Source organism: Pithys albifrons, chromosome 20 (assembly GCF_047495875.1).
Source record: "Pithys albifrons albifrons isolate INPA30051 chromosome 20, PitAlb_v1, whole genome shotgun sequence".
Lineage (NCBI taxonomy): Eukaryota > Metazoa > Chordata > Aves > Passeriformes > Thamnophilidae > Pithys > Pithys albifrons.
The window spans coordinates 4,539,491-4,551,667 of NC_092477.1; the positions used below are offsets into that span (position 1 = coordinate 4,539,491).

The following is a 12,177-nucleotide window of genomic DNA, read 5'->3' on the forward strand; positions in this document are numbered from 1 at the left end:
TTCCAGCTCTTGTACCCCAACAGCCCTTCAGTGGAAAGCACCAAAATTTGGGTCATTGCCCAGATTGCACCTTTACCCCCAGGATAATCCACCCTCAGTGGGAGGGAAAGGGGCTCTTTCCACTGAAAATAATGAGCAGAGCTGTGAAACAACTGGCTTGGCACTGGGTAAATATCACAGGCTATTCAGAGATCTGAGTTTTAGGATAACCAAACAAAACAGAACAGACAGTAAAAATAATACAGGGCTCTTTGGAAAGGTTACAGTGAGCAGAGTAAATGTTCTGCAAGAACTCTTGGTGGAGGCACTTATTGGATTGTGGATTCAAACAAGTGTGAGGCTGAGGGAGCAGAGAACATCCTGAGCTCCTTCCCTGCCAGACTGCACCACTCTGCTCTGAGATCTCTCCTCTGCCACATGGCCTTGGTGCAGTGGGAGACCCAGAGAGGCCTCCAGGGGATGGATGGATGGATGGATGAAGCTGTGTCACCACACAGAGCCAGCTGGAGGCCAGCAGAGAAGGAGACACAGGAGTTATCCTCTTTTTCTGAGCTTTGTACCTGGTGACTGGGCAGCAGGGAGGGCAGAGGATGTGAGAGTAGCTGTCCTGCAGGCCACTTGTCTTGGGTTCTGCAGAACATCTTGGTAAGGCTTTGAACCTACAGGAAAGGGAGCAGAGCCTGGAGCTGCCCCTGGCACAGGCACAGGGTCCAGCAATGCCATAGAGAGCAGGTTACTGCACTCAGTGTCCAGATGTTTGGCCAGAAATGATTTGGAAACAGGAATACCAAACCCAAGTGTTCATTTCTGGAGATGTCCCAGTGGAGTTGCAGGACATACACACTGTCCTGCTTGTCCCAGCCACAAGGAGTGATGGTGGGACAACAGAAGTTTTAATGTTTGATGGGATTGGCTTCAGTTGCAGGGAGGTAGAACTGATTTCTTGGTGGCTTAGCCTGTACCTTGCCTACTTACCCCTGATTTTCCCCCTCTCCATGTGATGCTCAGCAACCCTTCCCTTCTATGCTTTCCTCTTGGGAGCTGCTTTGGGATGGCCACAGGCCCTGAAGCAGCTTTGGGTGAAACTAATCTTGGAGAATTCTCTGTGTGAGACGCTTGGCTCCTGCGCTGTCCCTGTGTCCCTGCTGCCCTCCTGGTGACCCCCGTGCCGCTGTGTGTGGTGTCAAGTGCTGCCCTTGGCTCGTGGTACCCGTGGGTTGGCACTCTGCTGAACTAAAGCCCATTTCAGCAACAAGAGCCAACACTTGCCCCTCAAATGTAGCCCTCGATCCACCATTCCACGAGTCCTTCCGCCCGATATTCCGGTCATATCCAATTAACCCTTTCTCTCCTCGCCCCTTTCTCTCGCTGTATGACCCTCCCCATGGTGGGCACCAGGCACTGAGCATGGCACAGCTCTGCCCTCACCCTGCTCCGTGTCCCTCCCTCTGCCTTGCAGCCCATCCCGGACACGAGTCCCATGAAGCGCTCCGTGTCCACGCTGGCACCGCAGCGCCCTCATGCCATGCACCTCTACGAGTACTCCCTGGAGAGGATGCCCCCCGAGCAGGGGCACCACCACCACCACCACCGCTGCCACCGGCGGAAAGAGAAGAAGCAGAAGTCCTTGGACAGGGCTGCCCACCAGTTGGCTGATGGACAAGCTGGTGAGTGTCACATTCCTTTGTCATTTGTTTCTGCCTGCCTTGGTGCACAGGAATTTGGGAAGGGAAACTCATCAGTTTGGTGATGGAGAAGCAGTTGGTGACTCTCTGGAGGGGTATGGTGTAGTTTCCTGAGGTTTTTGGGGAGCCTGTTACCCTAATAAAGGCATTGTCAGGATTTATAGAAAGGGGATTCATTGCTTTGCCACTTCCCTTGGTGTCAGTGTCCCTGGCAGGAGCACTGAAGCAGGACCAAGCCCAAATATTCATTTTTCATCAATTAACCCAAAGAGAAATGTTCATTTCTCATCAGTTTGGCTGGCTGCTCGTTGGGAATTTTCTGCTGCCTTCTTTCTGTAGGCAGCTCCTACATGGATTTGGAAAATCTGGATAAGTGTTTTTAGTGGGAAGGACATTCATAGAATCATAGAATCGACTGGGTTGGAAAAAACCTTCGAGATCATCAGGTCCAACCCTTGGTCCAACTCCAGTCCCTTTACCAGATCATGGCACTCAGTGCCACGGCCAAGCTCAGCTGAAAAACCTCCAGGGATGGGGAATCCACCCCCTCTCTGGTCAGGCCATTCACTTGTCCCTCTTTTTGCCCATCAAACCAGTTTCCAGACCTCCCTGCCTCCCTCCAGCTTCAGGCTCAGCAGGACAAACCTGAAGCTCCTCAGTCTAAATTAATGCCACCACAGTGAGGGCCACAAGAGATGACAAAACCAGCACAACATGGTCCAGTTGATGGAACTGGTGCAGCCCCGAGAGATGCACCAATGCCTGAGGTCAGACCTCACCAGGGTCTGCAGCTCCTCCTGAGGATCTCACCACAGTGAGGGCCACTTGTCCTCCTTCCTGCACCAACCAGGGGGTGGGATTTGGGTTCCCTTCTGCACCAAAAGACCTCTCTCTGCTGCACACTTGGGAGTTCCTCAAATGTTGGTGCCCCCTGACCAAGGTTGTTCTTTCAGTAGCCCACGCTGGGGAGTCTTCTGCCAAGGACAAGAAGGAGCGTGGCCGGTCCCAGGAGAGGAAGCAGCACTCCTCCTCCTCCTCGGAGAAGCAGCGCTTCTACTCCTGCGACCGCTACGGCAGCCGCGAGCGCGCCCAGCCCAAATCTGCTGAGCAGAGCAGGCCCACCTCGCCCAACGGAGGGCCAGAGCAAGGGCCACACAGACAGGTGAGGACATGCAGGCTGGGAAAGCAGCCCTGAGGTTTTTCCAGGGATTTATGCACCTTTTCCATGTTTTTCTTAAGTTGGAGGAGATGCAATGCCAGGCAGGGGCAGGGAAAGCTCATTGAGGTCCTGCTTGGTGCTTCATACCTGAAATGGGTGTGGGAATGTCACTCGATGGCTTTTGAGCAGCTGCCTCCAGAGTGAGGCATTCAAGGCATCTCAGAGACAGAGTCATAAAGGCCTCCAAGATCACTGAGTCCAACCTGTGTCTGATGCCCACCTTGTCACCCAGCCCAGAGCACCAAGTGCCATGTCCAGTCATTCCCTGGACACCTCCAGGGATGGGGACTCCAAACCTCCCTGGGCAGCCCCTTCCAATGCTTAGCAACCCTTTCTGTGAAGAAATTCCTCCTGATGTCCAACCTGAACCTGCCCTGGCACAGCATGAGGCCATTTCTTGTCATCCTGACCCCCCCTGGCTCCCCTCTCCTGTCAGGAAGTTGCAGAGAGCCAGAAGATGCCCCCTGAGCCTCCTTTTCTCCAGGCTGAAAATGAGTTCTGCTGTCTTTTGTAATTTTGAGGTGCTCAGCCTTAAGCTCTTGGAAAAAGCTGGGAATGTTCCTCTGGATGTTGGAATGTTGTTGGTGCTGGTCACCATCCTCCATCCTCACAGGGAGGCAGATGATGGGAGGCAGGTGCCTGTGGCAGGGAGGAAGGCAGGAAATGTGGAGAAACCAGAGGAGGGAGAGGGTGAAAATGAACAAAAAGAAAGGCAAAGACTCAGATTCCATGTTGTGGAAGACCCAAGAGTGGTTGGCCCAGCAGAATGAACAGCAAATGCCACGTCAGCCCCCAGTGCTTGGGGAGGGCAGGGCTGTGGTGAGTGATACCCACACTGCTCTGTACCCCCAGATAACACAGAATTTGCTCTTCTTCTCATAGACCAGGCACATCTCATGGCAACAACAGCTCAAATAGCCCCCACATCCCACTGGTGAGCCAACAGCCTCCAGCACTGCCATGAAAACCACACTGGAAAACCCAAGCAGAGCAGGACAAGCATTGATTGACAGCCTGACAAGCAACAACCTGCTTGTTTGACAGGAAGGAAAACTGCTCTTTAAAAGTTAAAGGTCTGCTCTTGAAATGTTAGGTCATGAAAGGCTGAGGGATTTTTGAAATGCTCTCACAGGGCTGGTCAGGTACTGCCCTGGGAGAATGTGAACTGAAATGCCAAAACAAGGGCCTGTTCCTCTCACTTGTGGCATTTTTTTAAATTACTGCAGCTTAGGTCACTCTCACCTGTCATTCTTAGTAACTCAGGAAGCTGCCAGGCTCTTCTAGCACTCAAAAATCGAAAGTGTAAAGTAAAAGAGGAGAAGGTGAATGCATTTCTGCTACAGGAACTTGTTAGTTAAAGCCTGGTATTTTTTTCAGACAATGGCAGTTTAATCAAAATGCATTTAATTTTCAAACTACAAAAACCCCCCAGTCCCTCAGATCCTTCTTCTACATAACCCAGTTTTGACCACAGAAACAGAATCCCAGAATCCCAGAATGGTTTGGGTTGGAGCTTAAAGCTCATTCCATGGGCAGGGACACCTTCCACTAACCCAGCACGACTGTTGGGTGAAGTTCTGCACAAATCCACCCCGAGGCAAAATTCATTTGCACAAAATGCCCATCCAGAGCAGGTTGTTGAGCTGCTCCTGCCCGGTCCAGGTAAGGTGCATGTGGAGCTCGTGTATGCTGTGGGTTTCCCCCCTTCCCCCGGGCAGTGTCCCCTCCTGTCGGAGCCGTGTCCCAGTTTGCGTCCCACCGATGCTCTGCCCCTCCCTGTCCTCACTTACTCGAACTCTCCGGCTCTTTACATCTCGTGTTGAATTCTTTCTCGAGAACCTCCTCCCCCTGACTGTGCTTGTCTAAACTCTCTCTCTCTTTTTTTTTTTTTGCTTTTCTTTCCTCTTGTGACTTTGTCCCTCCCTTCCGTTGCTTCTCCTTCTGTTTGACACCTGCCTGCCTTTGTGTTTGTCCGGTGTTTCCCCTTTTTTATTTTTTGCTTTGCTTTGTTCCAATTTTTATGTAGGGCAGTGGTTCAGTTAATGGGAGCCCCTTGCTGTCGACATCTGGTGCTAGTACCCCCTGCCGGGGTCGGAGGCAGCTCCCACAGACTCCACTGACCCCCCGCCCCAGCATCACTTACAAGACGGCCAACTCCTCGCCCGTGCACTTCTCCAGCTGCCAGCCCGGCGTGCCCACCTTCTCTCCGGGCCGCCTGAGCCGCGGGCTGTCGGAGCACAACGCGCTGCTCCGCGGGGAGCAGCCGCCGCCGCCGCCGCCCGTGCCCCGCACCGGCTCCGACCCCTACCTGGGTGGGCACCGCGATGCCACCGACAGCCCCTCGCGCGCCGCCGCGCCCGAGGACACGCTCACCTTCGAGGAGGCCGTGGCCACCAACTCGGGCCGGTCCTCAAGGACTTCCTACGTGTCCTCCCTGACCTCCCAGTCGCACCAAATCCGACGGGTGCCCAACGGCTACCACTACACGCTGGGGCTCAACACTGGGACTGGCACCAGAGGACGGAGCTACTACCACGAAGCCGATGAGGATGACTGGTGCTAGCGTGGCATGGCAGGGCCCTCCGAGGCGTGCGTGGTTAATTATGATGAGTTTTATCATCTGGAAGGCCGGGGCTTCCGACGTGCCCGACGCCGGCGGGGCAGCCCCTGCCACGAGAACTGCTCTGCGCCCGCGGCTGGAGACACTCCTGCAGCCTCTCTCCTCTCCTGCTCTTTAGGTTTTTTTGTTTGTCCTTTTTTATTTGTTTTTTTTTTTTTTCTGCACTAGACAAATGGAGGAGGAAGGCTCCCTCCTTCAGGGGGAGGAGCGGGAGGAGCACATCTCTGTCTCCCCCAGCCCACCTCGCCACTGCCTGTCTAGGCACAGACACGCACCAGATGCCAAATTGGCGACAGAGGCACGAAGCCAAGAGAAGAGGGATCCTCAGCTTCAGCGGTGGAAGAGCAGACTGTCCATCCTTTTCAAGATTGGCGCAGTTTTTGTTGGGACTGTTTCTTAATTAATCTCTTAGCATCATTTTTCCCCCGTCAGGGTGGGAGTCGGGGCTTGCAAAGGACACACAAGAACAAAGATCGCGCCCGCCTTTGGTCTCGTTGGCCGCTCAGAAGGAAGAGCTTTACCCAAGAAACTGGGAGAGGAGAAAGCCCAGAACAAAGGACAGTCCATTGGGACTTGATGTTCAGCCACAGGAATGCTTTTTGGCAGAGCTGGTGCCACCCCCACCCCCAGGTGACCCCTGGCAGCAGGGACGCTGCTCTGACACCGCTGCCTGCGGGGTCTCCCTTATCTCACTCACCACATCGGGTCCTTCACACTGACACGTGATAAAGCCACAAGAGAGCTCCTTTGTAAGGACTGTTTCCTTGCTGCTGAGACTTTTCATTCCGTCCCTCTCTCCTGTTGAACCGCAACACGCCCCTCACTGTTTTGTCTTGTTTACAATTTAGCAAAAAAAAAAAAACAACTTAAGAAAAAAAAAATCCAGAAAAAAAAAAAGAGGAAAAAGCGTAGGGGTGAGAAGAAGAAACGTTATTGGTTTTATATCAAGCTATTAGATAGAACTTTAACTTTTCATTGTGTGCATTTTTGTAAATTGTACAGTAAAAAAGAAAAAAAAAGAAAAAAAAAAGAAAAAAATTACTCTTTATGTAGAGAGTTAGTCCAATTGTCATTCCAGGTCCCACCGTTTCTACCGAATGCTCCAGTTGTTCACTACTAAGTGCCTAACCTTTGAAATCTTTCACAGTGACGATGCAACCTCTTGCTTCGATGCATCAGACCTTGGGGGAGCGTGGGGAGGGCACGAGGGGCCAGGAGGGCACTGCCAGGAGAGCCCCTCACCCCGGAGGGTCCACGGGGCTCCCACCGCCCCACCAGCGCTCCCGAGGGCCTCGTTGGAAGCTCACAGTGGGGAAGGCAAACATGCTTTGGGGTTGGGTTGGGTTTTGTTGGCCTTCTTTTTCCTTTTCTTCTTCTTTTGTTTTTTTTTTTTATTGATGGGAGGGGAGTGGTTGCAGCGAACAAACGTGGCCTTTTCTCCTGGACTAGGCCTGAGGGAGGGATGCAGGTGGAAAAGTGCAGCATCTGCAGGGATGCTCTTGCAGGAGAAGCAGCGTCTCACATGGTGGGGCTGTGAGAGCTCTGGTGCATCATCTGTGTGGAGGGCAGTGGGAGTGAGACTTGGGTTTATTGCCTGTTAAGAGAAGGTCAAAATAATAATAATAATAATAATCAAAACCTCTAACTCTGATTCTCAGGGATGAGATTTCTGTGTTCTTGCAACGACTCTTGCGTTGGATGATTTCTTTCTTTTGTGCCCGTGTGGATTTCTGCACTGTGAGCCTGGGAAAGGGGCAAACACGAAGTGCTGGTGGGGAGGGAGGCTGGAAGCAAAGCTTGGGCAGGACCTCACCTCTGTGGCTCTGCTGAGCCATTTTAGGGCTGGTTTGGGGCACAGGATGGCCAGAGGACACATAGAGCACTGAATAAAGGTGAAAGGAAGAAGGGTGGGAGGTGCCAGACAAGCATATCCCAGAGCACTGAATAAAGGTGAAAGGAAGAAGGGTGGGAGGTGCCAGACAAGCACATCCCAGAGCACTGAATAAAGGTGAAAGGAAGAAGGGTGGGAGGTGCCAGACAAGCACATCCCAGAGCACTGAATAAAGGTGAAAGGAAGAAGGGTGGGAGGTGCCAGACAAGCACATCCCTAAAAACACTGATAGGAAAGAGGAGAGGGTTGCACAGATGAATTTTTTCAGAGGATCTACCAAGCCCCAGAACTGTGAAACTTCTCCAGAGGAAGTGGTTGCTTAGGATGGGCAGAGATGGATCCCGGTGGTCCCTTTTGTCACTGGGGAGGTTGGAGGGTATTGGATGCTACCAAAACGCTCAGGAGGTCTCTTGTGCTCTCAGTAAAAGCCTTTCAGCCTCAGGCAGGGAGCAGTTTGCTGTAGGGTAGTTCTTCACATCTCCTGTAGCTCTTCCGTTGAGGAAATTCAACCTGTTTTCGTTTCCTTCGGTGTTTTATTATTTCGTTCCGTTACTCCACAGTAATCTCTGACCAATCTCATCCCTGGATTCTGCTAAAGGATAACTCCTGTCTGTATCTCTGTCTCTGTGTTCCTGTGCACTTCCAATAAAGGCAGTGTGGCAGCCAGAGCTCCCCTGGGGGCCAGGCTGGGATTCCCAAACTATGGAGGGCTATGCAACAAGATGACACGTTCGGACACACATCCAAACCACCAACAGTCAGAAAGACCTTCATCCATCCCGTAGCTTTATCTGCTGGATTTTCCTGTTTCAGGCTTCAGCATGATTGTGACCAAATGTTTTCTACATTTTTTTTTTCCTTAAATGAAGGCACAAACGTTTTATTTGAAGTTTTAAAGAAAACGTTCCTATTTTCCTGCAGGAAGTCAAGGGGAGGGGAAACACAATCTCTCTGACTGTGTGTGCTGGTTTAAAGGGAAATGAACTCACCATGAGAGAGATTATAAGTCAGAGCTAAAATTTAATAATAATATTACAATAACAACACTGACACACAAGGGAAATTGCTTTCAACTCACAAAAACCCAGCAGTATAACCCAGTGTCCTGGGGCACAAACCCAAGGGGGTTTGTTTGCCCTTGTGCTGAGACCCCTGTGGTTTCCCCAAGTCCAGAGCAAAAGGAAATGAAAAACCTGTTGGTGCAGGTGAGGGCTGTGGTCTGGTCGAGAGCGGTGATCTCCTCCTGTCAAGGTCCTGCTGCTCCTCTGCATCCAACAAGAAGTTCCCAAGGTCTTCTTACCCACCACTTATGTACCCTCAGGGAGCACCCAGTCCCTCCCCCTGGGCAGGGACTCACACAATGGGTGATTAACTCTGGGAGCCAGGGGGTGTTGAACCGTTGATGGCCCATTGGCAGCCACACCCCCTCAGGCTGAGTGTGATGGTGCCAATGACTCCCTGGGCAGCTGCTGCCAATGGCCCATTGTCCTTGGGGAATGAATAGAGGGGGTAGAATACACAGCTTTGATCACCCCCACACAGGGTTAGCTGGTCCCTCCTTCTGAACTAGGACACTGTGCATGCAAACATTGTCCCAAGCTGGGAAGCAAAAGGGATATTTTTTCTGTACTCAATAATTCTTCCTCTCCCCTTTTAGACCCTCAGACCTCCCCAGCCCTGCACTAACACACATCCAGCAGCGCAGCCAAAACATGGCCTTGGATCCCCCCAAGTTCTTAGGCAGAACATGAAGAAGACTCTCAAGTTGTCCAATCCTCCACCCACCTCGTAGGGGTCGATGACAGTGACAGACAAGCCTGACCACAATTGTCCATAACCCTTCCCTGCCCTTTTTTTACAGCCTCTCTGCTGTCTCTTCAGTGCATCAATGATATTTCCAAGGTTCCTCATAGTGAGTTGCCAAACTTGAATTGCACCAATCAGTTTTCTGCATCCAGAACCAGTCTCGTAGTGGCTGTACTTTGAATAAGTAATGTTTGCATGTACAATATATACATATATACATATATATAAAAGAAAAGTATGTGCATGGAAAATGTTTATCTTCGTACTTTTTTGATACAATGTATTCATCAGTTGTTAATTTTTAATTATATTTGATATAAACCGGGGGTTTGTTGCAAAACTTTATATTTAAAAAAACAGTGTTTGAAAACGATCGAAGTTCCAACCATGCAACACAAGTGGAACTTTACCCCCCAAAAAAATTAAATAAATAAAAGGGTGGGGTGGGGGGGAAAAACCACAAGGGAAAAAAAAAAAGGTTCTGTGATTGCCTAGTTCGCTGCCTGAAGTAATTATTTATCAGCCAAACTTTGAATTCTGCAGTTGTTTCTACAATTACATTTTGTATGAAGCAAAAGTCCTTGAATTAAAAATAAAAACTTAGCAAAAAAAAAAAAAAAACCAAACCACCAAACCTGACGAATTCCCAGCGGGTGTGTGCAGTTGTACCTGGTGACTGGGAGAGCTGGGAGGGACAGCCTGAGACACCCACATGGACCTGCCTTGGCTCTGCCCACATTGGCACCTGGGGAGGAATCAGCCCTGTCTGGGGTTGTTGCTTCACAGATTTCAGCAGGGAGCTTGTTGGCAAATTTGCAGTGGGGATCCAGCCTTGAGGTTGTGGTTCCTGGAGTCCAACAAGCAGCAAAATTGGAATTTTGTGGAATTTTGGCTTGATCCAATCACCTTAGCAGAGATTGAGACCTTCCAATATTTTAACAGAGGGATTTTATCTTGTAGGACACTCAAGGTCATGGGTTCAATCCCCTGTGTGGGTCATTGACTTGAGTTGGATTTGATGATCCTTGGGGGTCCTTCCAACTCAGAACAGTCTGGGATTCTCACAGGTTGCCCAGAGAGGTGGTGGATGCCACATCCCTGGAAACATTCAGGTTGGATGGAGCTCTGACCAACCTGATCTGGTGGAAGATGTCCCTGCTCACCCCAGAAGGGTCAAACTCAATGACCTTTAAAGGTCCCTTCCAACCCAAACCATTCTCTGTGCAAAAATGTGGCTCCCTTTGGCTCTAACTCTGATTCAACCTTAAACCCACGCCCAGCAAGTGTTCTTGGTGCTCCCTCAGGTAGCCATGGAAATCATTGGATTGGTGTCAGGAGTCTCTTACATGCCCAGGCCATGCTGTGCCACCTGTAGGAAAAAAGAATTAATAATAAGAGTTCACCTTGAAGTTCCCACTCCCCAGACTTGCACTGAGCAGAAGGAAAACCCAAGGGCTCTTGCTGCACAAAGAAGGAACTTCTCATTTCTTTGGATAACTGGGAGTCACCCTCATCCCCTGCTGGGGGGAGAAATCCCCTGTGTTTCTCCTTCATCGAGGTCTGCTGGTGTCCCAGTTCTGGCAAAGCCAGGGACTCTCCAAGAATTCTTGAGGACAATGAATAGCAGCAGGACCGTTGCATTTTTACACTTCTCAGAGCCCAAGGTCTGTCTTAGTATTTGAATAATCTTCTCTCGTTGCATCATTTCTATGATGAGACCACCCAAGGTCTCACCTGAGATTCGGGAGAAATGAAAGGAAAAGGTCCTTAAATCCATCCCTGATCACCAGGTCAGGCTGTGGCTTGGGAAGAACAAGGTTTTGCTTGAGGTCACACAGTACATGATTAGTGAAGTTTGGGGCAGAACTTCTCTTGACTTGTGGTCTGGTCTGTGCAGGGTTTGGGGTTCTTGGGCAGGACAGCAGTGGGGCAGAAGGGAGAAGAGTAGGATTTTTATTACATTTTTGAAATATCCCAAACAAACATGAAATGGAGATTTCTGAGAGTGTCTGAGCAGTGCAGAAGGGAAGGTTTGGTGTGAGGATCAGTGTGGATCAATGTGCACCCCAACCTCAGCAGGGACCCCCACGGCATTCACTCCACCACAACCACCTGTGGGGCTGGAATCTGCCTGGAGGATGGGATGCCCCTCCTCTCCCCTCCAGAGTGTATCACAGAGTGCCTCCAAAACCAGTTTCCAATCCCATTTGTGTTTTCAAATCCTAAAAAGCCTCTTGGTGACTTTCAGCGCTTTTAAAATATTTTTTATCTCTCTTTTCTTTCTTCCTGCTGATTTCAGTTGTATCCTTTCTGTCCAAGGCATCATCAGCTTCTCCAGGGACTGCCTGAGCCCTGGGGTGGAGGAGCTGGAGCAGGAAGGGTCCCCACTGCCAGACTCAAAGCATCTCCCACATCCCAGACACAAGAGCTGGAATCCTCAGGCTTGCTTTGCTCTGGTTTGAGTTCAGCTGAATTCCACAGAACGGCTCTGGTTTTGTTCCTCATCCCCTTCCTGGTGTAACTCTGAAGCTGCTCTCAGGGGCTCAGGTTCTCTTTCCCCCCAGGAGCACATCTTGCTAACAGATCCATCCCCTGGATCTCCACTCCCAGCCCTGTGGAGAAAACCCGGATCAGTCTTTCCCAGGCCAGCCCCCCACGCCCGGTTGTGCCATTAGGGGGTAGCATTTTCAGGCTTTTCCTGCTTTCTGGACAAACAAAACCAAAAAAAAAAAAAAAAAGGAAAAAGCCTGACTCATCTTGCCACTCTTTGAGGGTCGTTCCCTGAACTATTTGTCTTAGGATGCAGAAAACCCAGGGTGAGACACCGAGTCCAAGGGGCTCAGGTAATTTGGTCTTTTGTATTCCCTGGAGCTGATTTCCCATTCCAGCCACGTTTGCAGACAGTGCCTGCAGATTCCTGCCTGCCCTCCAAGGTGATGAGTTATTTCTCCCAGAG

At 50.7% G+C, this 12,177-nt stretch overlaps 1 protein-coding gene across 1 annotated transcript in view; it reads left to right on the forward strand.

Moving 5' to 3' along the window:
• Nucleotides 1-6,362, forward strand: part of LOC139681048 (voltage-dependent N-type calcium channel subunit alpha-1B-like) — a 355,721-nt gene extending 349,359 nt beyond the window's left edge. Inside the window, exons 46-48 of the mRNA XM_071574188.1 lie at nucleotides 1,460-1,667; nucleotides 2,639-2,847; nucleotides 4,931-6,362. Coding sequence (XP_071430289.1) covers nucleotides 1,460-1,667; nucleotides 2,639-2,847; nucleotides 4,931-5,467 — 954 coding nt within the window. The 3' untranslated portion in view covers nucleotides 5,468-6,362. The remainder of the gene's footprint in view (nucleotides 1-1,459; nucleotides 1,668-2,638; nucleotides 2,848-4,930) is intronic.
• Nucleotides 6,363-12,177: the final 5,815 nt, after the last annotated feature.